This window comes from Rhinatrema bivittatum, chromosome 1, assembly GCF_901001135.1.
Source record: "Rhinatrema bivittatum chromosome 1, aRhiBiv1.1, whole genome shotgun sequence".
NCBI lineage: Eukaryota > Metazoa > Chordata > Amphibia > Gymnophiona > Rhinatrematidae > Rhinatrema > Rhinatrema bivittatum.
This window is the reverse complement of record NC_042615.1, coordinates 363,472,882-363,500,325: the sequence shown is the minus strand read 5'-3', so window position 1 is coordinate 363,500,325 and position 27,444 is coordinate 363,472,882. Positions and strand designations below refer to the sequence as shown.

The 27,444-nt window shown below is 44.0% G+C and overlaps 1 protein-coding gene across 2 annotated transcripts in view; it reads right to left on the bottom strand.

Moving 5' to 3' along the window:
- The window catches only part of CENPC (centromere protein C), a 526,811-nt gene that overhangs the window by 437,635 nt on the left and 61,732 nt on the right, over window positions 1–27,444 (bottom strand). For both annotated transcript variants that reach the window (XM_029600814.1, XM_029600824.1), the window contains one exon: window positions 885–990. In XM_029600814.1, coding sequence (XP_029456674.1) covers window positions 885–990 — 106 coding nt within the window. The remainder of the gene's footprint in view (window positions 1–884; window positions 991–27,444) is intronic.

Here is a 27,444-nt window from a genome sequence, read left to right as displayed (position 1 = left end):
ATGATCTACAGAGAGTGGCAATTAAGTTTGAATGCTAAAACAAAAAAATGTAGGGTCATGCCTTTGGGCTGCAAAAACCCAATGTAGCAGTACAGCAAAGGGAACAAAATTTCTCTCTACACGAAACAAGAATAGGATCTAAGAGTGACTTCAAGATGACGGCAAAAGTCTGACAGATGCTTGAGTGCATAAGGACAGGAATGGTCAGCAGAAAGACAGGAGGTGATGTTGCCCCGTATAAATCCTTAGTGAAACCATTTGGTATACAATGTACAGTTCTGGAGACCACACCTTCAAAAGATTAACTTGATGGTCCAGAGGATGACTACTTAAATATGTCAGTGATCTTAATTGTTAAGCATATGAACAGACAAATCTAGAGGAAAGGTGAGGTAAGAGATTTAAATACCTTTAAGGTATTAATGCACATGAGTTGCTTTCCCACAAAATGGAGGCCCTAGAATGAAGAGGGTCATGGGATAAGACTATACACACAGGAGTAATCTGTGGAAAATTTCTTTATGCATAGAACAGCTTCCCAGTAGCAGTAGTGGAGAAAAGGACAGTATATGAATTCAAGAAAAGCATGGGACAAGCAGATGATCTCTAAAGGAGTAGTAGGGATTGTACAGCTGAGTAGATAAGAGTGGATAGGCCATACGGTCTTTCTGCAAATTTGTGTTTTTAAACAATATTTACATCACTATTCCACACAAGCTGTCTGAGCAAGAAAGTGGCTTCAAGAAGTGCTCCACCTTAGACTGACAATGAAGACATCATCCACATGTGGCAACTATTATCTTACTTGTTATCATAGAAAAATAGATGACCATCACATCAGAATTTTAATGTTTAAATATGAACATGAAAGGTCTAACACCAACCTTTAGTGGGAATTTCTTCTAGTGATCCTGCACATGGCTGGATGGGAAGAATATTCAACTTATTTGTTTGCCGTGTAGATTTAACAACTTCTCTGAACCCTAAACTCTAAAACAAAATGGAAAAAAAGTATGCAAGCTTTCTTCAAAATGAAGTTAATTGTACTTTGCTTTTCACAGAAAACTCATGAACAGTGCCAACCTCAGAGAATAGCCCATACTGTTATAAGATCCTCAAAGAGCTCAGCATGCCCTATAAAACTTTGCAAACTAAACATCAGTTCTTAATTGAATTCAATAAACATTAAAAACAAATCAGACTGCCTTTCAGCCAGTAACCACAGGCATCAAAATATAAAGCTATGAACGTCCTGTTACATTTACTATACATGACCACAACAATAAAGGCTAATGAACCATAATTTTATAACCCAAATCTGCACACCATAAGTGAAAGATTTTTTTCTCATTTAGTAGACCGCATACGTGGGCATTAATTATAATGCTAGATAGCATGAGTGTATATGCACCAATCAATTTAATCATAGGTCTTAAATGAATTTTCTTTGCTACGTGAAAACAGTCTAATTTTGGAAATAAGATCAAATAGTGAAAATCAGTAGTGAAGCTCAATGGTCAAAATCAAGTTCATAAAGTGCCATTGCATGTATATTCTTCTGTAATTACAGGTATTTACTTAACTTGTATTAAGCGAAGAAACGCCATGTTTCCATTGTAGGGGAGGCTCAGAATATAGAAGCCCGACACGGACCGTGTTTCGGCGATGCCTTCATAAGGGGCCGAAATTCACTGCAAATGATGACAACAGTTTATAAAACAGAGATGCATTCTTTTCAATACTTGCGAACGATTCTCAACGATGTAGTACTAACTTATTGTAAACGGCTTTTCTTGCCAACGTGCCGGTAGTGCGTTTCCTCAGCCAGAGGGGCCACACTCGCGCCAATTTTTAAAGAGAGGAAAAACAATGAAACAATGATAAATAGGTGGAAGGTGATGTCAGCAGTTGCTATTGTCAAAAAAAAGTCCTTTAAATGATAGAGTACCACTCCACTGATACTGGAGAAGGTTTTCATGGGTACATCTCCACTGATACTGGAGAAGGTTTTCATGGGTACATCTCCACTGATACTGGAGAAGGTTTTCATGGGTAATGATTCAGATGGACTGAACCAAATCACGGTGAACCTAGAAGATGTGGTAGACCTGATTAATAAACTGAAGAGTAGTAAATCACCTGCACCGGATGGTATACACCCCAGAGTTCTGAAGGAACTAAAAAATGAAATTTCAGACCTATTAGTAAAAATTTGTAACCTGTCATTAAAATCATCCATTGTACCTGAAGACTGGAGGATAGCTAATGTAACCCCCATATTTAAAAAGGGTTCCAGGGGCGATCCGGGAAACTACAGACCGGTTAGCCTGACTTCAGTGCCAGGAAAAATAGTGGAAAGTATTCTAAACATCAAAATCACAGAACATATAGAAAGACATGGTGTAATGGAAAAAAGTCAGCATGGCTTTACCCAAGGCAAGTCTTGTCTCACAAATCTGCTTCACTTTTTTGAAGGAGTTAATAAACATGTGGATAAAGGTGAACCAGTAGATGTAGTGTACTTGGATTTTCAGAAGGCATTTGATAAAGTTCCTCATGAGAGGCTTCTAGGAAAAGTAAAAAGTCATGGGATAGGTGGCAATGTCCTTTCTTGGATTACAAACTGGCTAAAAGACAGGAAACAGAGAGTAGGATTAGATGGACAATTTTCTCAGTGGAAGGGAGTGGGCAGTGGAGTGCCTCAGGGATCTGTATTGGGACCCTTACTTTTCAATATATTTATAAATGATCTGAAAAGAAATAAGACAAGTGAGGTAATCAAATTTGCAGATACAAAATTATTCAGAGTAGTTAAATCACAAGCAGATTGTGATAAATTGCAGGAAGACCTTGTGAGGCTGGAAAATTGGGCATCAAAATGGCAGATGAAATTTAATGTGGACAAGTGCAAGGTGATGCATATAGGGAAAAATAACCCATGCTATAGTTACACAATGTTAGGTTCCATTTTAAGTGCTACTACCCAAGAAAGAGATCTAGGCGTCATAGTGGATAACACATTGAAATCGTCGGTTCAGTGTGCTGTGGCAGTCAAAAAGCAAACAGAATGTTGGGAATTATTAGAAAGGGAATGGTGAATAAAATGGAAAATGTCATAATGCCTCTGTATCGCTCCATGGAGAGATCGCACCTTGAATACTGTGTACAATTCTGGTTGCCGCATCTCAAAAAAGATATAATTGCGATGGAGAAGATACAGAGAAGGGCGACCAAAATGATAAAGGGAATGGAACAGCTCCCCTATGAGGAAAGACTAAAGAGGTTAGGACTTTTCAGCTTGGAGAAGAGACGGCTGAGGGGGGATATGATAGAGGTGTTTAAAATCATGAGAGGTCTAGAACGGGTAGATGTGAATCGGTTATTTACTCTTTCGGATAATAGAAAGACTAAGGGGCTCTCCATGAAGTTAGCATGTGGCACATTTAAAACTAATCAGAGAAAGTTCTTTTTCACTCAGCACACAATTAAACTCTGGAATTTGTTGCCAGAAGATGTGGTTAGTGCACTTAGTATAGCTGTGTTTAAAAAAGGATTGGATAAGTTCTTGGAGGAGAAGTCCATTACCTGCTATTAAGTTGACTTAGATAATAACCACCGCTATTACTAGCAACGGTATCATGGAATAGACAGTTTTTGGGTACTTGCCAGGTTCCTATTGGCCACTGTTGGAAACAGGATGCTGGGCTTGATGGATCCTTGGTCTGACCTAGTATGGCATGTTCTTATGTTCCTATTTAAACCATTTGGTTGCATGCTATTCAAATTAAAAATCCATGGATCACCCCCCCCCCCCTCGCTGATAGATGAATTCAATATATCACCCGCCACTTCAGATCCATGAACTTGTGCTTTTACAGTAAACAGTGTGCAACTATAGGAGCTTGAATTTTTTCAGTCATAAGGCAGCTCCGATGTTCAGTGAGCCTAGTGCGTATTGGTCGTTTTGTCCGACCAACAGAATTTGTCACAAGGACAGACAGACAATGATGTAAACAACATGTGAAGTTAAGCAGTCAGAATACATTCTTGCCAAATGGAGTTTCCCTGTATTGTCCATGCATGAAGGACCAGACAGGGTTTGAGAACATGAGAGGTCTTGAACGAGTAGATGTGACTCGGTTATTTACACTTTCGAATAATAGAAGGACTAGGGGGCATTCCATGAAGTTAGCAAGTAACACATTTAAGACTAATCGGAGAAAATTATTTTTCACTCAACGCACAATAAAGCTCTGGAATTTGTTGCCAGAGAAGGTAGTTAGTGCAGTTAGTGTAGCTGGGTTCAAAAAAGGTTTGGATAAGTTCTTGGAAGAGAAGTCCATTAATGGCTATTAATCAATTATACTTAGGGAATAGCCACTGCTATTAATTGCATCAGTAGCATGGGTTCTTCTTAGTGTTTGGGTAATTGCCAGGTTCTTGTGGCCTGGTTTTTGGCCTCTGTTGGAAACAGGATGCTGGGCTTGATGGACCCTTGGTCTGACCCAGCATGGCAATTTCTTATGTTCTTATGTTCATGGCCATTGTCCAAGCGGAAGGTCAGATTGGGTGCTGACATCTTGTGCAAGGAATGAGTGTGTTAATAGATCTCTCAAATATTTACCCCGGCTTTATGAAATCAGTGGAACTTCGATAAAAATAGGATGAATCTTCAAAATATGCCAATATTTACGAATTATAGATGCAATGTCTGATTGCTTTGGTCAAATATCTGAGAGTGCACACCAAGGGGAATTCCTCTGTATCATTGGAATTGTCCAATAAAAGCCATTGTCGCTGGGCACTGGATGCATGTTTCAAAGCTTTTCTAATGGTGAGTGATGGATAATCGCGCTGCAGAAGATGAGATGCCAATTGTTGAGCTTGAAATGAAAAATCTTGTTTGTCAGAACATAAACGACAAACCCGTAAGAACTGACCAATAGGTAAATTGTTTTTAAGACTAAAGGAATGAAAACTGGAAAAATGCAACAGAGTGTTTTTATCCATAAGTTTTTTGTATAGTGAAGTAGCAAAATTATCATCTCGGCAGGTGATGAGGATATCCAAAAGTTAATATGCTCTTGATGGTATTGCATTGAAAAGATAAATAGATGTCGAGGGAATTGAGCTAATCAAGAAATAAATGTAAATTGTGTTCATCACTATGCCAGAGAAAGAAAATGTCATCGATATATCGAATCGAATGTGACACATGCTGAAAATTGGTGGCAGAATATAGATAAGTGTCCGCAAAATTGGACATAAACAGATTTGCCAAACTGGGGGCCATTGTGGCCCCCATAGCGGTACCATGGACCTGCTTGTAAAAATGCCCATTGAACAAAAAATAATTCTCACGCAAAGCTAGTTGAGCTAGAGCTAACAAAGAGGTGGTGGGAATTCGTTGAGGACGTGGTCTCGTGTCCAAACTTTGTTCCAATATAAGAAGAGATTGTTCTTCGGGGATGATGGTATATAATGCACGTATGTCCAAGGTCACCATAATGCAAGGAGTTGAAAGGTGTATAGAAGATAATTTATTAAGCATGGATTTTGTATCTCTAACATAAGAAGTCACCTGAGGAATCAGTGGCTGAAGAAATTTGTCCACAAAAACAGAAAATGGTTCGAGGAGAGACCCTATGGTACTCACAATAGGTCTATTGGGGGGGGGGGGGGGGGGGGGGGGGTCTATAATGTTTTTGTGAATCTTTGGGATCATGTACAATGTTGGAGCTCTGTAAGCATGGTTGATCAAAAAGGTCTTCTCCTTGTTGGTCGAAAAACCCACAATAAAAGCTTCTTCAACCAGTTCTTCAATTTTAAGTAAAAGAGAAGGGCCAGGATCGTCGGATAATTGTTGATAGTTTTTAATGTCAGAAACGTGGGTATTCACATTAACTGTATACTTTATTTTATCCATCAGAACTACCACCCCTCCTTTATTGGCTTGTTTGATCACCACTGATGACGTTTTTTCAAATCATTTAAAGCCAAATATTGATTCTTTGATAAATTGAACAGAGGTTGTTCTGGAATAGATTCAATATTCGCAATCTCAGGGAGCAACAATGGATTTTTAATTTGAATAGCATGCAACCGAATGGTTTAAATGTATCAGTGGAGTGGTACTCTATCATTTAAAGGACTTTTTTTTGACAGTAGCAACTGCTGACGTCACCTTCCGCCTATGTGTCATTGTTTCATTGGTTTTCCTCTCTTTAAAAATTGGCGCAAGTGTGGCCCCTCTGGCTGAGGAAACGCACTACCGGCAGGTCAGCAAGAAAAGCCGCTTACAATAAGTCAGTACTACATCGTTGAGAATCGTTCACAAGTATTGAAAAGAATGCATCTATGTTTTATAAACTGTCATTTGCAGTGAATTTCGGCCCCTTGATGAAGGCATCGCTGAAACACGGTCCGTGTTGGGCTTCTATATTCTGAGCCTCCCCTACAATGGAAACATGGCGTTTCTTCGCTTAATACAAGTTAAGTAAATACCTGTTAATACAGAAGAATATACATGCAATGGCACTTTATGAACTTGATTTTGACCATTGAGCTTCACTACTGATTTTCACTATTTGATCTTATTTCCAAAACTGGACTGTTTTCATGTAGCAAAGAAAATTCATTTAAGACCTATGATTAAATTGATTGGTGCATATACGCTCATGCTATCTAGCATTATAATTTATGCCCATGTATGAGGTCTACTAAATGAGAAAAAAATCTTTCACCTATGGTGTGCAGATTTGGGTTATAAAATTGTGGCTCGTTAGCCTTTATTGCTGTGGTCATTTTGAGACTGCTGATACTACCTCCTTAATATTTTGAGAGACGATTTGATGCTGACATTACTATACCTACATTCAAATATTTAAAAAAACCTAACCCAACGCTAATGATGAAAAATGAACATAAACCAGCATAAGAAAAAAGCCAGACAATCCTGTAATAAGGAAAGCAGAGTTGCTTACCTGTAACAGGTTTTCTCCAAGAATAGCAGGATGTCAGTCCTCACAAGTGGGTGACATCAGATGGAGCCTGGCATGGAACTTATTACATTTTAGGAAAAATCTCCAAACCGTGCCAACAAGCAAACTTTGTTTTGGTGGAAATAAGCCATTTTTCCTATATATTTTTCTTATACGGTCAGAGTCTGGAATAAATTCAATAAGTGCTAGGAGAGATGAGTTGGTTTCTATACCTTAAAGATTCCTCAGGATAGACTGGCTGAACCAACTGTTACATCAGGACACTGATAACGCATTGTTTGGACAATGTATGGAGAGAACGCCACACTGCTGCCTCACAGATCTCTTCCATGAAAACCAATCTTAGGTGGACTATTGACAGTGACATGGATCTTCCAATGTGAGCCTTGACATAACCCACCAGATTCAGGCCCACTTGGGCATAACAGAAGGAGAAGTCAACCACACACTATACAATTTAGCTAGCAGAATGCAACACTCCCATATTTAATGGTAGTAAAACAAAAAGCTGGATGGAATTTCCATGAGCTTCAGTCTGCTCCATGTAGAAAGCCAAGGCTCTTTTGCAGTCCAAATTGTACACTACTTGTTCATCTTTGTAGAAATATAGCTTGGGAAAGAAAATTATGATGAAAAGTCCATCTCTTAGGCAGAAACTTAAAATATTTGCACAGAAAAAGTTGTTTAAGGTGGATAAGCCACTAAAGCCTGAAACTCACTGACTCTGCATGCCAAAATCATTGTTACCAAAAACATGATCTTCCAGGTCAGATGCATGTGCTTACAACAGTCATCTAGTTCAAAGGAAGCTTTCATCAGCTGAGTCAGTACCACACAGATCCCAAAACACATCAGGAGGCTTCAAGTGAAGACAGCCCTGCATAAATCTGACAACCAAACACTGTACAGAGATGGGTCTACCTTCCACATGATAGTGAAAACCACCAACTGCACTGAGATGACCCTCAACTGAGTGGGTCGAGATCAGATAAAGATGCAAATGGTAATCGGTTTGTATGGAGTAGCAAAAAAAAAAAAAAAAATGTAGGGCCTTTTTCTCACACCAAAAGGAAAACCTCTTGCACTTTAGTCTATAAGACTTCCTTGGGGAATCCTTTAAGACAGAAAAATAAGACGACATCTGAAAGGTCTAGAGATTGTAAAACTACTTTCTCAATATCCAGGCTGCAAGAGTAAAGTATCCATTTCGGATGGTACAACATTTCCCAATACTGAGTGATGAGGATGGGGAAATCCTCAGTCTGACTGGATTCTAGATGGACGACATCTACAAGAGTGGAAACCAAATTATCTCAGTCAAGTATCTCTTTATTGTGCATGCTGAAACACCCACGCCACTTTGTTTCAGAGAAAAAGGTGTTATAAGAATCAAGGTCCCCCGGTCTCTGAGCTTCCAAGTTACTACAATGAACAGAACTGGAGGATACCAATACAGCAGGCCCTGACCCAAATTGAGGGCAAAGGCTAATTTGCCTTGAATTCCTTTCTGGGAACAGAAGGAGTAGAACCTTCCTATTCTGAAAGGACAAAGATTCACCCTGAATGTGCCCTACTAATGAAATATGTGATTTGCTACCCCTGATCCAGGAACCATTTGTGAGGTTCTAGGACCAGACAATCTGTCCACTATCACAAGCTTCTTGCCTGCCAGATACAAGGCTCTGATGACCATCCCCCCTGACAGATGAGCCAATCCCACATCTAGACAGTCTCCTGACTCAGGAGATACAAACCTGTTCCTCCCACCTTGATGGTATAGAACATGGCTACTTGGATTTTCCATCTGGACAAGGATCACTCTGTTGGCCAACCAATCTCTGAAAGCTTTTAAAAGCTAATCAAACCATCTTTATGCCAGAAAGTTTATCCGATGAAGTTATTCCAGAGCAGGCCAAAGGACTTTGGTGAAAAGCCCCTCTACATGGGCTCACCATCCCAGGTTAGACATAACCAGTCAGGACAGTTAGGACTAGACTGGATTCGATCCACCACCAGAACAGGGAATCCTTAAGAGATTAAATGACATGAATGAGGACTCAAAGATCTTGAGTGGCTTGAATCCACTATGAACTGAGGGCACATTGGGCCCTTTGTGCCAAAGGAGTAACATCCACCTTAGATACCATGAGTCCCAACGCCAATGTCTGCTGACTTACTTGAATCTTCTGCTCTATAAATATCCACGTGACAGCCCTCTAATGTGGAGAGAAGGCTCTTGCCTGTATCATGCCTAATAGTACTTTTATAAACTAATTGAAATTACATGCTCGGGTATGATTTGGGGCAGCTGATGACAAATCCTAGTAACTCCAACACTCAGTTCTTCCCACTGATTGGTCCATCTTCAAGGTAAAGAAACAACCATCACCAGATTACACTGGTGCACAGACACTACAGTGAGACACTGAGCCTTGCAGGGCCAATGCTAGGCCAAAAGGCAGCACACAACACAATCTAACTATGCTCTATACAAATAACATTTTCTGTAACCTGGAAATCTTTGTAAGTGTAAGTATTCTTAAGATGAGAGAGCATAATTATTCCCTGTTTTTGAGAAAGGGAATCAAGGTGCCTATGGAAACAAATGTTTCACTTTTTAGGGACCTGCTCAAGGCCCCTTAGGTCTAAAATAGGACCAAATGCCCCTGTTTTCTTTGCAATCAGGAAATAATTTGGAGTAAAATCCCCATCCCCTTTTCCCTGATGGAACAGGCTTGACTGCACTGATCTCTAAGAGAAGAAAGCACTTTCTGCACCAGTTACTGATGGAAAGACTTTCCTCAAGCAAGGCTGGGTGGACCATTTGGATGACATCCCATAGTTATAAGCTTTATGATGCAAAGGACCCATGTGTCCAAAGTTACTCTGAGCAAATTACATTTTTTTAAATTTCTATTGGCAGAACACAATCATATATACATAATCTTATTTTATGTATTTTGTATACCAATATTTGTGGTAACATACCGGTTCACAACATAATATAAATACATTCAAATTAATAAAATACAATGGTAAAAATATAAATTAATGACAAAATAATTCAGAAACTACTTTAAAATCATAAAAGAAAATTAAATTATACTAAAAATCAGATCATATAACCAAACAAAAAATAAAATAAAATAAAAGCATTTAAGAGTACTATAAAACTATATTTCTATATCAGGCCATCAGTTGAACAGACAAACATTAAAAACAAAACTTCAAATGGTGTAAATAACTGCATCTTAACTAGGCTCTCAATGCTGGCCATTTTATACCATGGCACATCATAAAAACTCATCTAGGATTATTAGTTAAATGCCTGCATGAACAGAAATGTTTTCAGTGCCTTTTAAACACTTTTGTGTGTGTAATCTCCCGCAGTTCTCGAGTAAGGCATTCCAAGTCAGTAGGCCTGCAGCTGACAAAATCTTTTACATAAATCTTCAGCCTGCATCTGATAGGAAGGTTTTCTGGAGGTTACCAGGCTATGCTCTCGGCAAGTCAGTCAAATCCCCACCCCATGTTTTGGCTGGGTTGCAGACTGTGGATTAAGAGCCCTCTATTGCCTTGGATGAGCATGAAGAGCCTACTGCTGATCAGACTGAAGAAGCAGAGAAAACCAACTTTTAGATGGTGTTGCCTTGGCTCCATGCTCAAGTACCTCCTAGTTGAGAGTGAACAGAGAAGCTGTGGAGAGTTGCTGAAGCGACGCCAACTGCTCTCTGCTCTGGACAACTACTTCCGTTAACCTACCTCCAAAGAAATTCCCTCTAGTATATGGCACAATAGCAAGTCTTTCCTGGACATCAGATCAGAGGTCTGAGATGTAATTTTCTAGTCAGAATCTTGTTAGTGATGCTGGTAACTGACAAATGTGAAGGGTAGCGGATGTGTGAGCCCTTAGTGTTATGGCATAGTTGAAGACTCAAGGGTGAACCCCCAAGTTCTACACCGGCAGCTGACGAATGCACCCTGTAGTGGGTCAGTCTGGAGCTTCAATTTTACCAATCACATCCCCTGCAGGTTGAGCCCTTGGGTTCTGGCAGCTAGCAGGACTTAGGTCCCTAGGGCAATGGTGATAGAATCCAGAGACACCAGGGTCAGGGCAGGCCACAGGCTAACAAAAGCAGAGACCAGCCAAGGGCAGGACAGGCAGCTAGCAAGAACAGTCAGGGCCAGGCAAGGAGTCAGATCCAGACGGCAGACAAATGTGGTCAGGCCCAGGCAAGAGGTCAAGATTCAGAGAGACAAGCCAAGGGTGGACAAAGACAGAAGAGGCGAGGCTAGAAGACAGAAACCAGGAACACAGGAAGTAGCAACACATACTGCAAGCAGACGACCTGTTGCTGAGGTGTTTGATGCACCTCCAGAGAAACCTTATATACAGAGTTGCCATGATGCCATCAGAAGGCGCCATGGCCAAGTTCCCGCCAAGAGTCCTTTAAGTGCACACCTCCATGAGGCTTGGAAGAGCGGCTATCAGCAGCATCCCATGCCGCGTGGAACCGGGTCCTGGGCCTTGCTGCTGGCAGTATGCAAGTAACGATGAACCTGGCATCCTGGGGTGAGTACAGTGGCTTGAGGGGCCTAGCCGCAAATCCTAACACCAAAGAAGTGAGACTGTGCCATAGGGCTTACCAATATGGCTAAGAGCTTAAAGAAAAAGAACCAAAGATGACATAGCTTAGCACTATTAGGAAGACATTTTGTCTTAGAGGTTAAGATCACCATATATAGTAATAGATAAGTTGATTACTGCTTAAACTGGCCACTATATCATGTGAGAAATGCGTGCCTTATGTATAGGAAATTAATATATGAATATTAATAGAGCATAGATACAGTGAACTGATTGGTTAAATAGCTCTATATTTCCTTCTATGGATAGATTTGTCAAAATATCCTAGGTATATAAGTATGAATTTTAACTACGTATGATCAGATCGACTTCCTCATTCTGGTTGGTAGTTTGGTCTCTAAGAAGTGCATGCTGATTAAAAGGAAAACATAGAAATGATGGCAGAAGAAGTTCAAATGGCCCATCCAGTCTGCCCAGCAAGCTTTCACACTTATTTTTCTCATACTTATCTGTTACTCTGACCGTTGAGATCAGGGCCCTTATTGGTAACTTTTTGGTTCTAATTTCCTTCCACCCCCACCATTGATGTAGAGAGCAGTGCTGGAGCTGCATCAAAGTGAAATAACAAGCCTAATTGGTTTGGGGTAGTAACTGCCACAATAAGCAAGTTACTCCCATGCTTATTTGTTTACCTAGTCTGTGCAATTTAGTCCTTGTTGGTTGTCTGAATATAAATCCTCTTTTCTTCATTCCCCCTGCCATTGAAGCAGTGAGCTATGCTGAATATGTATTCAAAGTGAAGTATCAGGCTTGATTGGTTCAGGGTAGTAAGCACCGCAACAAGCAAGCTACTCATACGCTTTTTTGTGAATGCAAATCCTTCTTCCCACAATTCCTCTTGCCGTTGAAGCATAGAGCAATGGAGTCGCATTAACTGCGTAAATGTTTATTGAATAAGGGTATTAATCACCAGGTAGTAGCCGTCATTCCCGCAAGTCACTCCCATGCTTCTTCTCTTCATTCACATCAAGACTTTATGGATCCACAGTGTTTATCCCACGCCCCTTTGAAATCCTTCACAGTTTTGGTCTTCACCACTTCCTCTGGAAGGGTGTTCCAGGCATTCACCACGCTCTCTGTGAAGAAATATTTCCTGACATTGGTTCTGAGTTTTCCTCCCTGGAGTTTTAAATCGTGACCCCTGGTTCTGTTGATTTTTTTCCAATGGAAAAGGTTTGTCGTTGACTTTGGATCATTAAAACCTTTGAAGTATCAAAGTCTGTATCATATCACCCCTGCTCCTCCTTTCCTCCAGGGTATACATATTTAGATTCTTCAATCTCTCCTCATAAGTCATTTGATGAAGACCCTCCACCATTTTGGTCGCTCTTCTCTGGACCGCCTCCATCCTGTCTCTGTCCCTTCGGAGATACGGTCTCCAGAACTGAGCACAGTACTCCACACGTGAGGCCTCACCAAGGACCTGTACAAGGGGATAATCACTTCCCTTTTCTTACTCGATATTCCTCTCTATGCAGCCCAGCATTCTTCTGGCTTTAGCTATCGCCTTGCCACATTATTTTGCCGACTTCAGATTGTTAGACACTAACACCCCAAGGTCTCGCTCCTGCTCCGTGCACATCAGCCCTTCACCTCCCATCGAATACATTTCTTTCGGATTTCCACACCCCATATGCATGACTCTGCACTTCTTGGCATTGAATCTCAGCTGCCATATCTTCAACCAGTCTTCCAGCTTCCTTGAATCCCATCTCATTCTCTCCACTCCTTCCGGCATGTCCACTCTGTTGCAGATCTTGGTATCATCCGCAAATAGACAAACCTTACCTTCTATCCCATCCACGATGTTGCTCACGAAGATATTGAACAGGACCGGTCCCAACACCGACCCTTGCGGCACTCCGCTCATCAACGCTCTCTCTTCCGAGTAAGTTCCATTTACCATCACACATTGTCTTCTGTCCTTCAACCAGTTTGCTATCCTTGCCACCACTTTGACACTCACTCCCAAACTTTTCGTTTTATTCACAAGCTTCCTGTGCGGGACTGTATCAAAAGCTTTGCTAAAATCCAAGATGACGACACCAAGCGCTCTTCCTTGATCCAATTCCTTAGTCACCCAATCAAAAAAGTCTATCACATTCATCTGACAGTACCTTCCCTTGGTGAATCCATGCTGCCTCTGGTTCAGAATTCTGCTGCTTTAGATAGTTCACTATTCTTTCCTTCAGCAGCGACTCCAGTACTTTTCCCACCACTGAGGTGAGGCTAATCAGCCTGTAGTTACCAGCCTCCTCTCTGCTCCCACTCTTGAGACCACCACCACTCTTCTCCAATCACTCGGCACCACTCCTGTTTCCAGGGATCTATTGGATAGGTCATGCAGCAGAGCAGCCAGCACATCTCTGAGCTCCCTCACTATATCCTGGGATGAACCTCATCAGGCCCCATGGCTTTGTCCACTTTCAGTTTTCCTAGATCTTCCCATACATTCTCTTCTGTAAATGGAGGTTCATCCATTCCACTCCCCTCCAGTTTCTTGTTAACTAGTGACGGTCCTTCTCCGGGGTCTTCTTTAGTGAACACCAAACTGAAGTATTCATTTAATATTTCTGCCGTTTCTTCATCTGTCTCCACCCATCGATCCTTTTCACCTTTCAATTTCACTATACCACTTTGGACTTTTCTCCTTTCACTGATGTATCTGAAAAAGGTTTTGTCACCTCGCTTTACCTCTTTGGCAACCTTTTCTTCCGCTTGACTTTTCGCTTTGATTACTTTCTTCGTCTCCCTCAGTTTTACCAGATATTCTTCCTTGTGATCCTCCCTTTGGGATCTTTTATATTTCTTAAATGCTGTTCTTTTATCTTTTACCTCCTTTGTGAACTAGATAGGTTTCATTCTTTTCTTTACTTTTCTTACATGTATATTAGTCGCTTCAGTAATTGCTCCTTTTAGTTTGGCCCACTGTTCCACATCTCTCGTATTCTCCCATCCTTCTAGTGCTTCCTCCAGGTACTTCCCCATTTCAACAAAGTCTATTTTTGAAACACAAAATCCTGGTCTTTGTGAGTCTTCTCCGTAACGTATTAGTGATATGAAATCATACTGTTTGATGATCACTGAAGTGGGCACCCACCCCGATATTAGAGACATTATTTCCATTAGTGAGTGTTCTGGCTCACATAAAACATCCATGTTTTATTACCTAGGCAGCTAAACTTTCCCTCCAATCAGTCCTCATGACAAAGATTCTGTAAAAAGTCTGAAATTGTTGATTGCACAAGTAAACTTTACTCACAATTGTTGCACTTCAGACACAAGCCAGAGGGAAGAATCTTAGGTAACTGGAACTATGGCAGGAGAAGGGAGAATGGAGTTTCTTGCATTGCATGAGTTAGTTATTGTAGAGGTGGGAAGGATGAGAGGAATATGAGGCTGATTTAGCCCATAGAAGAAGGCAATAAGAGGGAAGGTGAAACCCAATCCATTTCAGGGGGTAACACAGAGCACAAAGCTACTCAGAGGCAAGCGTGGAGCAACTGCCTCTTGGCCGAGAGCTGCCAAAAGAATATGCCTCCATACAACTAGAGACAGCAGACAGGGTCCAATGGCAGCAAGCCTAAGAACCATGTAACAGGGGTAGCATGAAAGGCAGTCCTTTGAACCTATAAGGCACCCTGGAAAACTTAAGTTAGGTTGAATAGGATTCAAGCTCTCCCGATGGTGAGAGAGAGAGAAAGTGGAGGGGGGGGGGCTCTTAAAGAAAAAGGCTCACAGATTTTGTTTTATCATAGGTTACAAACAGTGCTTCATTATTAAAAATCCTCAGAAGTGAGGACTGCACTAAACACAGATAAACTACAATACAGAAAGATACAAACATGTACCCACTGCTGGGGACAGAACAGGGAGCACTAAATAGAGTATAGCTCCCGCCTTCTTAGGCTCCATTACCATTTGTTTGAACAGAGCCACTTGCAGGGCATCCACTATCTTTCTACTACTGTTAGATTCTGCAGAAGGGATTCTCCAGTCTACATTCGGCAGATTAAAATCTCCAACAATCACCACTTCTCCCTTCTTACTCATCTTTTGGATGTCTTCAATCAGAACTCTGTCTAGTACTTCCATTTGATTTGGAGGCCTGTAAACCACGCCAATAAAAACGATGCCCCATCATCTTTTTTGTAGGACAGCCCATAAAGCTTCTTCTTTGCCCCATTTTCCTTGCAGCTTGGATGCCTGGATATTGTTTTTGACATAAAGAACCACTCCTCCCCCTTTTCTGTCCTCTCTGTCCTTCCTTAAGTTATATCCTGGTATGGTAGTATCCCAATCATGTAAATCTGTGAACCATGTCTCAGTGACAACAACAATGTCCAAGTCTGCCTCTACCATTAGGGATTGCAGATCTTTGATTTTATTGCCCAAACTATGAGCATTTGTGCACATAGCTTTCCAGCTATTCTGGTATAGGTTAATGTTTTTCTTGGACTCTTTGTAACTTATTTAGCTGACTTTTATTATCCACTTTGCCCTTTTTTATTCCATTTGTATTTGGGGGGGTGACATTCTAATGTCCTACTGTCCTTGATTATTTGAATAGCATTTCTGCTGGCCGATGATCCTGGGAGGCTTTTAACTGTAGTGTTTCCCTTGCTGAGAGTTTCCAGATTAGTGCCTCTGATGACAGAGTCACCCAGCATAGTGAGCTTTTTCTTTTGGTTACTGATTGTATTATGGAATTTCTGTATGCATTGGGTTTCTTCTCTCTTTTCAGATAACACTTCAATCTCTTTCTCAAGAACTTCTTCGGTATTTAATTCAGAGAAGGCGTTTTGTACTTGTGTCACTTGATACAGTGTGTGTCTCCGCATCACAGGTCTAATTCTACCAGAGCCCACTGTAACCCTGTTTTTTTGAGTTTCTTAATGCCCTGTGTGAGTGGGGGGGTGGGTAGACTTGTGGGCTGCACAAATGTCAACAGGTGTCTGTGGGTCACAGGTCTTAATCCTACCTGAGCCCACTGTAAATCCATTTTACCTTGACTTTTTTTGTGGTAATGGGGAATTATTTCCTGAATAATGTAAAGTGGGTGAAACTTTCTTTATTGCAGCTAATTCAGTTTTAACTTCAGTCAGCTCCTTTTTCAAGGAAGAGAGTTCTGAACAAATGGGGCAAGCCTTAACTTTCCAGATGATTTCTCTCAGAATAAAGGCTCCACAATAGTTACATTGGATAGTCCTCATTTTGGTAAATTTATTTGATGATAACACCTAAGGAAATACCAATTTACTAATTTATCTTGTTGCCAATTATGTTTTTAGGCAGACTATATCAGAAAATCAAACCTAGGGGTGGGTGGGAAACAGTTAACCATTGGTCAAGGTTGTTCTCAGGACACTGTATCTGCAACTGAGTTTGAGACCCTCCCCTGAATGGCTTACTAAGTTAAACTTTTACTTAGCTGGACACAAGAAGCTTTAGTGCTTCCTGTGTCCTGGCAAACACAGCTCACAAAGGATCAGATTGACCCCTGCTGGCTCTGTGAGTCAGCAGCCCCCATTCTAGTTAGGGCAGGACTGTTTCTGGAATTCTCTGTCCTTGCTTTAAAAGGAACTCTCAGCAAATTTATGCCCCAATTTTAATATCTAAACAGAGGTTATTAGTGACAGCTAAATCCAGAGAGAGATTTATCTAATTTAAAATTGGAAGTGGTAACTGCAACCTGTCTTAAGTTTTATTTATAAATTATTTTTGACTCCTGAAAGTGAAATACAAAGCTGAATTTGAGGCTTTGCGAGCATTTCCCCCCTAAACAGGGATATTCACAGCCAGACAAGTCTGCAAGCACCAGTCCCCAAGAGAGATTTTCAGTGCCATATCTAAAAGCACCATACACAGTGCATACAGAAAGTACTCAGACTTTCACATTTTCCACATTTTGTTACGTTACAGCCTTATTCTACAATGGATAGTAAGAAATGACTACTTACCTGATAATTTCCTTTTCTTTAGGACAGTCAGATGAATCCAGAACAAGTGGTTTATGCACCTCTACCAGCAGATGGAGACTGAGCAAACTGACGTCACAGTGACAAAAGCAACTATGGCCAGACTAGCTAAAAACTTGATTAAAGACAGATAACCATTGCAATACTCAGTCAACAAGCAACACTGAGCTAAGACATGAACATAGTAACATTAGTCTAGGGACTGAAGTAACTTACCAGTAAGCCCTGTGAGACGTAGACACACAGGAGGATCTTTATGCAAACCCACAGCCAAGGGAGGGAAGCTGGATTCATCTGACTATCCTAAAGTAAAGGAAATTATCAGGTAAGTAGTAATTTCTCATTTCTTAGCATCCAGTCAGATGTACCCAAGCTATTCCCGAATACGGTGGGAGGCTGCTCTCAGTCCAGTCAAAACAGCACATACAAAGGCCAAGTCCTCCTGGGCCTGAACATCCAGACGATAATACCTGGAAAAGCTTGACAAATGTCGACAGGAGACAATCTAAATTTTGCCCATGACTCTGCCTGAACCCTAGTGGAATAAGCCCTAACCTGACTAGGTAGCAGTTTCCCAGCATCCACGTATGCAGCCATGACTATATCCTTAATCAGACTGGCAGCCCTGGTGCTGCCTTGGAGGAAGAAGGTCTCATAATGGGAGAGCACCAACCAGATGTAGCAGGAAAGGATCCTGTAGCAAGGACCTGCTCTCTAGGTGATGCATTGTCCTTTCGCACTGAGGATATCTCCCCAAGGCCTACTGCCCAGGAGGGAAGGGTTAGGTCGGCCGTCATAGTTGGTGATTCGATTATTAGGAATGTAGATAGCTGGGTGGCTGGTGGGCGTGAGGATCGCCTGGTAACATGCCTACCTGGTGCGAAGGTGGCGGACCTCACGCGTCACCTAGATAGGATTTTAGACAGTGCTGGGGAGGAGCCGGCTGTCGTGGTACACGTGGGCACCAACGACATAGGAAAATGTGGGAGGGAGGTTCTGGAAGCCAAATTTAGGCTCTTAGGTAGAAAGATTAAATCCAGAACCTCCAGGGTAGCATTCTCTGAAATGCTCCCTGTTCCACGCGCAGGTCACCAGAGGCAGGCAGAGCTCCGGAGTCTCAATGCGTGGATGAGACGATGGTGCAAGGAAGAGGGATTCAGTTTTGTTAGGAACTGGGGAACCTTTTGGGGAAGGGGGAGTCTCTTCCGAAGGGATGGGCTCCACCTTAACCAGGATGGAACCAGACTGCTGGCGCTAACCCTTAAAAAGGAGATAGAGCAGCTTTTAAACTAGAACAAAGGGGAAAGCCGACAGTCGCTCAGCAGCGCATGGTTCGGAGAGATGTATCTTTAAAGGATACTAATGATGCACTAGAATTAGGGCATCCCGACAGTGAGGTTCCAATAATTAGAAAAGTAGTCCAAATGCCTGTAACTAAAACTCACCTGAGCTAAAAAATTCTAACTTATCCCTATCAATTAAAAAGCAGAATAAAAATACAATCAAAAAACAAACTTTGAAATGTTTGTATGCTAATGCCAGAAGTCTAAGAAGTAAGATGGGAGAATTAGAATGTATAGCAGTAAATGATGACATAGACTTAATTGGCATCTCAGAGACATGGTGGAAAGAGGATAACCAATGGGACAGTGCTATACCGGGGTACAAATTATATCGCAATGACAGAGAGGAGCAGTCGGGAGGAGGTGTGGCGCTTTATGTCCGGGATGGCATAGAGTCCAACAGGATAAACATCCTGCATGAGACTAAATACAAAATTGAATCTTTATGGGTAGAAATCCCTTGTGTATCAGGGAAGACTACAGTGATAGGGGTATACTACCGTCCACCTGGTCAAGATGGTGAGATGGACAGTGAAATGCTAAGAGAAATTAGGGAAGCCAACCAAATTGGTAGTGCAGTAATAATGGGAGACTTCAATTACCCCAATATAGACTGGGTAAATGTATCATCGGGTCACGCTAGAGAGATAACGTTCCTGGATGGAATAAATGATAGCTTTATGGAGCAAATGGTTCAGGAACCGACGAGAGAGGGAGCAATTTTAGATCTAATTCTCAGTGGAGCACAGGACTTGGTGAGAGAGGTAACGGTGGTGGGGCCGCTTAGCAATAGTGATCATAATATGATCAGATTTGATTTAATGACTGGAAAAGGAACAGTGTGCAAATCCAAAGCTCTCGTGCTAAACTTTCAAAAGGGAAACTTTGATAAAATGAGAAAAATTGTTAGAAAAAAACTGAAAGGAGCAGCTACAAAAGTAAAAAATGTCCAAGAGGCGTGGTCATTGTTAAAAAATACCATTCTAGAAGCACAGTCCAGATGTATTCCACACATTAAGAAAGGTGGAAAGAAGGCAAAACGATTACCGGCATGGTTAAAAGGGGAGGTGAAAGAAGCTATTTTAGCCAAAAGATCTTCATTCAAAAATTGGAAGAAGGATCCAACAGAAGAAAATAGGATAAAGCATAAACATTGGCAAGTTAAATGTAAGACATTGATAAGACAGGCTAAGAGAGAATTTGAAAAAAAGTTGGCTGTAGAGGCAAAAACTCACAGTAAAAACTTTTTTAAATATATCCGAAGCAGAAAGCCTGTGAGGGAGTCAGTTGGACCTTTAGATGATCGAGGGGTTAAAGGGGCACTTAGAGAAGATAAGGCCATCGCGGAAAGATTAAATGATTTCTTTGCTTCGGTGTTTACTGAAGAGGATGTTGGGGAGGTACCCGTAATGGAGAAGGTTTTCATGGGTAATGATTCAGATGGACTGAATCAAATCACGGTGAACCTAGAAGATGTGGTAGGCCTGATTGACAAACTGAAGAGTAGTAAATCACCTGGACCGGATGGTATACACCCCAGAGTTCTGAAGGAACTAAAAAATGAAATTTCAGACCTATTAGTAAAAATTTGTAACTTATCATTAAAATCATCCATTGTACCTGAAGACTGGAGGATAGCAAATGTAACCCCAATATTTAAAAAGGGCTCCAGGGGCGATCCGGGAAACTACAGACCGGTTAGCCTGACTTCAGTGCCAGGAAAAATAGTGGAAAGTGTTCTAAACATCAAAATCACAGAACATATAGAAAGACATGGTTTAATGGAACAAAGTCAGCATGGCTTTACCCAGGGCAAGTCTTGCCTCACAAATCTGCTTCACTTTTTTGAAGGAGTTAATAAACATGTGGATAAAGGTGAACCGGTAGATATAGTATACTTGGATTTTCAGAAGGCGTTTGACAAAGTTCCTCATGAGAGGCTTCTAGGAAAAGTAAAAAGTCATGGGATAGGTGGCGATGTCCTTTCGTGGATTGCAAACTGGCTAAAAGACAGGAAACAGAGAGTAGGATTAAATGGGCAATTTTCTCAGTGGAAGGGAGTGGACAGTGGAGTGCCTCAGGGATCTGTATTGGGACCCTTACTGTTCAATATATTTATAAATGATCTGGAAAGAAATACGACGAGTGAGATAATCAAATTTGCAGATGACACAAAATTGTGCAGAGTAGTTAAATCACAAGCAGATTGTGATAAATTGCAGGAAGACCTTGTGAGACTGGAAAATTGGGCATCCAAATGGCAGATGAAATTTAATGTGGAAAAGTGCAAGGTGATGCATATAGGGAAAAATAACCCATGCTATAATTACACGATGTTGGGTTCCATATTAGGTGCTACAACCCAAGAAAGAGATCTAGGTGTCATAGTGGATAACACATTGAAATCGTCGGTTCAGTGTGCTGCGGCAGTCAAAAAAGCAAACAGAATGTTGGGAATTATTAGAAAAGGAATGATGAATAAAACGGAAAATGTCATAATGCCTCTGTATCGCTCCATGGTGAGACCGCACCTTGAATACTGTGTACAATTCTGGTCGCCGCATCTCAAAAAAGATATAATTGCGATGGAGAAGGTACAGAGAAGGGCTACCAAAATGATAAGGGGAATGGAACAACTCCCCTATGAGGAAAGACTAAAGAGATTAGGACTTTTCAGCTTGGAGAAGAGACGACTGAGGGGGGATATGATAGAGGTGTTTAAAATCATGAGAGGTCTAGAACGGGTAGATGTGAATCGGTTATTTACTCTTTCAGATAGTAGAAGGACTAGGGGACACTCCATGAAGTTAGCATGGGGCACATTTAAAACTAATCGGAGAAAGTTCTTTTTTACTCAACGCACAATTAAACTCTGGAATTTGTTGCCAGAGAATGTGGTTCGTGCAGGTAGTATAGCTGTGTTTAAAAAAGGATTGGATAAGTTCTTGGAGGAGAAGTCCATTACCTGCTATTAGGTTCACTTAGAGAATAGCCACTGCCATTAGCAATGGTTACATGGAATAGACTTAGTTTTTGGGTACTTGCCAGGTTCTTATGGCCTGGATTGGCCACTGTTGGAAACAGGATGCTGGGCTTGATGGACCCTTGGTCTGACCCAGTATGGCATTTTCTTATGTTCTTATTGTAGCCTGCAAGGCTGGCTCTCCCTGTCTAGTACCACCATGAAGGGCAAACAGGCAATCTGACTGCCGCAAAGGCTCAGTAACTCCAGATACTCGACAATATTGTCTCAAGAGTCGCAATAGATCATACTCCTTTACATCTCTCTCTGTCCAGAGACGGCAGAGAGATGGACTGATTCAAGTGAAACTCTGTGACCATCTTCGTAAAAAGGAACAGTATGCAGCTGAACCGCGCCTGGAGTCAGCTGGAGAAATGGCTCCTAACAAGACAAGGTCTGCAGTTCGAAAACCCCACACAAAACAAATTTCCACAAGGAACACAGTTTTCAAGGTCAGCAACCACAAGGACAGAGTACATAGCCGTCTAAACATAGGGCCTGCCAAAAAATCCAAACACAAATTAAGACTCCATAGAGGCACCAGAAACCCAAAGGAAGACTAAGATATTCACTCCTTTCAGAAAACGGGACACATCAATGAGCTGACAAGGATCCATCACTTACCTAACCCCTGAAACAGGAGAGAACACTACTTGTACCTGTAGGGAATTGAGAGCCAAATGAAAATTATTCCTTACCTGCTAATTTTCGTTCCTGTAGTACCAAGGATCAGTCCAGACGGTGGGTTATGTCCCCTGTCCAGCAGATGGAGTCAGAACAAAAAACTTCTGAGGAAGGAGCTACATAAGCCCGCCTCCCTGCTCTCATTCCCTAGTACATAGACTATCAAAGCCATAAGAAAGGAGAAGAGACGGAGGGATCAAGTGAAACAACTGAATAACTATCGTAAGAACTGAACCAACGAGTGTCCAGCCCAGCAACTTGCTAACAGAACTGTAGACAAAGGCTCGCCAGAAAACATATATATCTGAATATACACCCAGAACCCCGAAGGGCAGCCAGCAATCAAAGTCAAGCAGTAAGACAGAGGGAGGGCGTCTGGACTGATCCTTGGTACTACAGGAACGAAAATTAGCAGGTAAGGAATAATTTTCATTTCCCTATACGTACCAGGATCAGTCCAGACGGTGGGATGTACCCAAGCTTCCCTACTGAGGGTGGGCCATAGATAGCCCTGCTCGAATGACTATCACCAAGAGGACTAAAGGTCAGCGCTCAGACCTCCAGGCGATAAGTGTCGGGAGAAGGCATGGAGAGCCGTCCATGTAGCAGCTTTGCAGATCTCCTGAGAAGAAACCGAGAGGCGTTCCGCCCAAGACGTGGCCCTAGAACGCAGCGAGTGGGCTGACACCCCCAGCGGTAGAGGCTTCCGTGCATCAATATATATATGCTGACGCAATGGCCTCCTTCAGCCAACAGACCCTTGGCGGCCTGGAAGTCAAACAGCACTTCTTTGGGCTCGACCGGAGAACAAACAGAAGGTCTAAGAGTCGGAATCCATTGGCGCCCTCCAAATAATGCATCTGACAGCACGTGACATCAAGCTTGTGCAGCTCCTGAGAGTCAACTGAAGGGAGAGAAGGCAAGTCCACTGGCCGGTTAAGCTGCAAAGTGTAGACAACCTTGGGAAGAAATGAGGGTACCGTACGCAAGGCAACCCCCTGAGTCGGGAAAACTGAGGTACGGCTCCCTGCATGAGAATGCCTGAAGTTCAGAGACACGGCACGCCAAAGCGATAGCCACCAGGACGAACTTCTTGAGCGCGAAAAACCTTGAGACTAGTGGTCCATAGAGACTCGAACAGAGGGCCTCCCATACTTCTGAGTACTAAGCTGAGGTTCCAGGTGGGACAAGGCGACTGCTGCGGTGGTCTCAGATACCTCACCCCCTTGAGGAAACGAACAACATCTGGGTGAGAAGAAATGAGAGTCTCATCCTCCCGATGATATGGGGCTCCTACGGCAGCCACCTGAACCCGCAGGGAGATGTAAGCTAAGCCTCTGTCCAGCCCATCCGGCAGGAACGAAAAGCCCAGAGAAATCGTGGCGTGAATCGCCTTTGTGGAATGAGCAGAGCACCATGACTCAAAACCCTTCCATTCCCGACGTAGGCCACGGAGGAGAATGGCAAGCGTGCCCTCAGCAAAATCGAGATCCCAGTCTCCGGAGATCCCCAGCGTGCCAACTTGCGCCTCACAAAAGCCAGGCCGCAAGACAAAGCGATCTGCCCCCTCGGAAAATATCGGTCCTTGCCGGAAGAAGGCGTGGGGCATGACCTAACCGTAAGGTTCCTTCCATTGCCAGATTGAGGTCGACGAACCAAAAGCGTCTGACCACTCCGGCGCCCCCCGGATTGCTGGTCCCTGGTGGCCCGCTAAACTTCTCAGAACCCTGCCTATCAGGGGCCACGGAGGGAACACATGGAGGAGGGTATGACGAGGCCACGGAAATACCAGAGCAGCGACTCCCTCCGCGCTTCATTCTGCGGCTGAAGAATCGGGGAGCCTTGGCGTTGGGAGACGTGGCCATGAGAACCACATGGGGAGACCCCCACTGTTGTGCGATCCGATGCATCGCCTCCTCTGAGAGCTCCCGTTCCACGAGGTCGATACGTTACCAGCTTAAAAAACGTCCGCCGGTACGGTGTCCTCCCTTGCTATGTGGGAGGCCACTATGCGGGGCAGGTGAAGTTCCGCCCGTTGCATCAGGTTGTCCGCTTCCAGAGAGACGTGATGGCTCCTTATGCCCCCCTGACGATTTATGTACGCCACCGAAATCGTGTTGTCCGAGGGATCCATACCGCCCGATGGAGAACGAGGGGAAGGAAGTCTCGCAAAGCCAAGCAGACCGCCCTGGACTCCAGGCGGGTGATTGGCCATTGTGCTTGATCTGCCGACCACCAGCCCTGCAGGGAGCTGGGCTGACCAAAACGCCACCCCCCCAGTCCGAGAGGCCAGCATCCATGGTCACCACTATCCAGTCGGGAACAGCCAGGGAGACTCCCTGGACCAGGGGCCACGGTCCCAATTACCAGAAGAAACTTTCCTCGCCCAAAACGAGGAATCGGTAGGGATGCCTGGGTGACCCGTGACACCGGCTTCCAGCGGGATTCGAAAGGCCCACCAAAGTGGGCACGTGTGCGCAAACGCCCAGGGTACCAGAACCGTAGTGGCTGCCATGGCACCCAGGACCTGAAGGTAGTCCCAGGCTGTGGTCTCCAGGAGGGCCGAGAAGTGTTGAATCTGAAATATCAATGCCTGAACCCTTTCTGGTCGGAGAAACACCTTGTCCTCCGCTGCGTCGAACCTCGCATCCAGAAAATCCAGCGACTGAGACGGAGAGAGGTTGCTCTTGACATAGAGGACCCCGCCGGGGGACTGGAAGAGCTGTACCACTGTCGACCGTCTGTCAACCCTGGGAGAGATTTCGCTCGGATGAGCCAGTCGTCCAGGAAGGGATGTACAAAGATTCCCTCTCGTCGTAGGACCGCCGGCACAACCGCCCTGACTTCCGTAAAGATGCGTGGAGCTGTTGCTAGCCCGAAAAGAAGGACCGGAAACCGAAAATGTCCTATGATCATGAACCGGAGGAAGCACTGATGCGCTTTGGGGATCGGGAGGTGCAGGTACGCCTCCGTGAGGTCCAAGGAAGCCAAGCACTCTCCGCAGTGTACTGCAGCGAACTCCGAGCGGAAGGTTTCCATCCTGAAACGTGGTACCTTGAGAGACTTGTACACAGACTTGAGGTCCAGGATTGGTGGGAGGGTGTCATTCATCTTGGGTACCACAAAGTATATGGAGTAGTGACCCCTGCCCACCTAGGAGATGGGCACTGGGCCTATCACCCCCAGCTCCAGGAGACGGGTTTGCCGAACCACAGTCTGTTTCAGGGGGGGGGGGCTACAAGGGGAGATGAGAAATCTGTCGCTGGGGGGGGGGGGGGCGGACAAGTCCAATGCGTGGCCGCGCTGTAGAATATCTAGGACCCACTGCTCTGATGTGATTCGGGCCCACTGCCCGTAGGAGAGGGAAAACCGGCATTGGGCGGACTTTGTGGGGGCGCTGTCTGCCAGGCCGTCCCTGTCGGGTCTGCGCCCTCGGGAGGGCCGGTTCCAGGAGATCGAGCGGGAAAACCGGAGTCCGGGAGGTCTGTTGCTACACAGGAGTGCGATAAACGGCTTCTGGAGGTAATGGAGGACCTGGAGGAGCGCGGTCTGTGTTCCGGAAGTCTATGGACCGTATTCTCCCTGAGCGACTTGATGATCCAATCCAGGTCTTCCCCAAACCGAATCTTGCCTTTGAAAAGAAGCGATCCCAGCCAAGTCTTCGAGGGGGAATTTGCCGACCAGTTTCGGAACCAGAGCAGGCGACAGGCGGAGACCTCAGCCACCATTGAAATGGGCGAAGACCCGCAGGATGTCATATAAAACGTCCGCCCCGTAGACCACCAAGGCCTCCAATCTGTCCACCTGAAGCGCTCCCTCCGGAGGGAGTTCTTGAGAGGGGAGAGGCTGTTGTGCCCATCGCAGGTCTACCCTGTGCACCAGTAAGCCGCAGATAGCTGCCTGGACCCCCAGCGCGGACACCTCAAACATCGCCTTGCGGTAGACCTCGAGCTTCCCATGCTGGAGGTCCTTTATCGCTGTGCCCCCGAGGGTAGCTGAAGCAAAATGGTGTGAGTAGGGAACGCCGTCGCTGGTGGTCGGAGCCCCGCCAGTAAAGGGTCCCCTTTCCTGAGGCTCCGTGCTCGAAGATTATGGCGGGGCGTCTAAATCCAACTCCCGCCAAATATGGGGGACCAAATCGACTAATTCGGGGCGCCGGAACTGCGAAATACCCGAGGGTCCTTCCCTCCATTGGGCCCCCAAGAGGGGGGACGTCCCCCGCCTGTCAGGGTCTGGTCCCTGAACGGGCGACCTTAGCTTGTGTGATACTCCCGTCGGTCCGGACTCCTGGTTCCTCCCCTGGCGATTGAGATAAGCCACCATGGTGGTGCTGTCTGAGAAGACGCGAACCTCTCCCCCTTGAACTAGGAACTGGTAGGCTACCAATGCATGACCCACACACACCGCTCCCCAGCCCTAGAGACTTGTATCCGTCAACACGATCACCCAATCCAAGACATCGAGGGGCATCCCCTTTTGCAAGTTGGCTTCCAACAGCCACCACCCCAGGCTGGACCTGGCTGTGACAATGGCAACTGGTACTGCTTGGACACCGGGTTCCACCAGGACAGGAGTTCCCTCTGCAATGGTCTTAGGTGAGCGAAGACCCAAGGAACCAACTTCAATGTCTATGCCATGGACCCCAGGACTTGCAGATTGTCCCACGCTCTGGGGATCGGGAGATGTAGTAGAAGACGCACTTGCTGTTGCAACTTGCACATCCTGTCCTTTGTAAGGAACATCCTGCCCAGGAAGGTGTTGAAGCAGT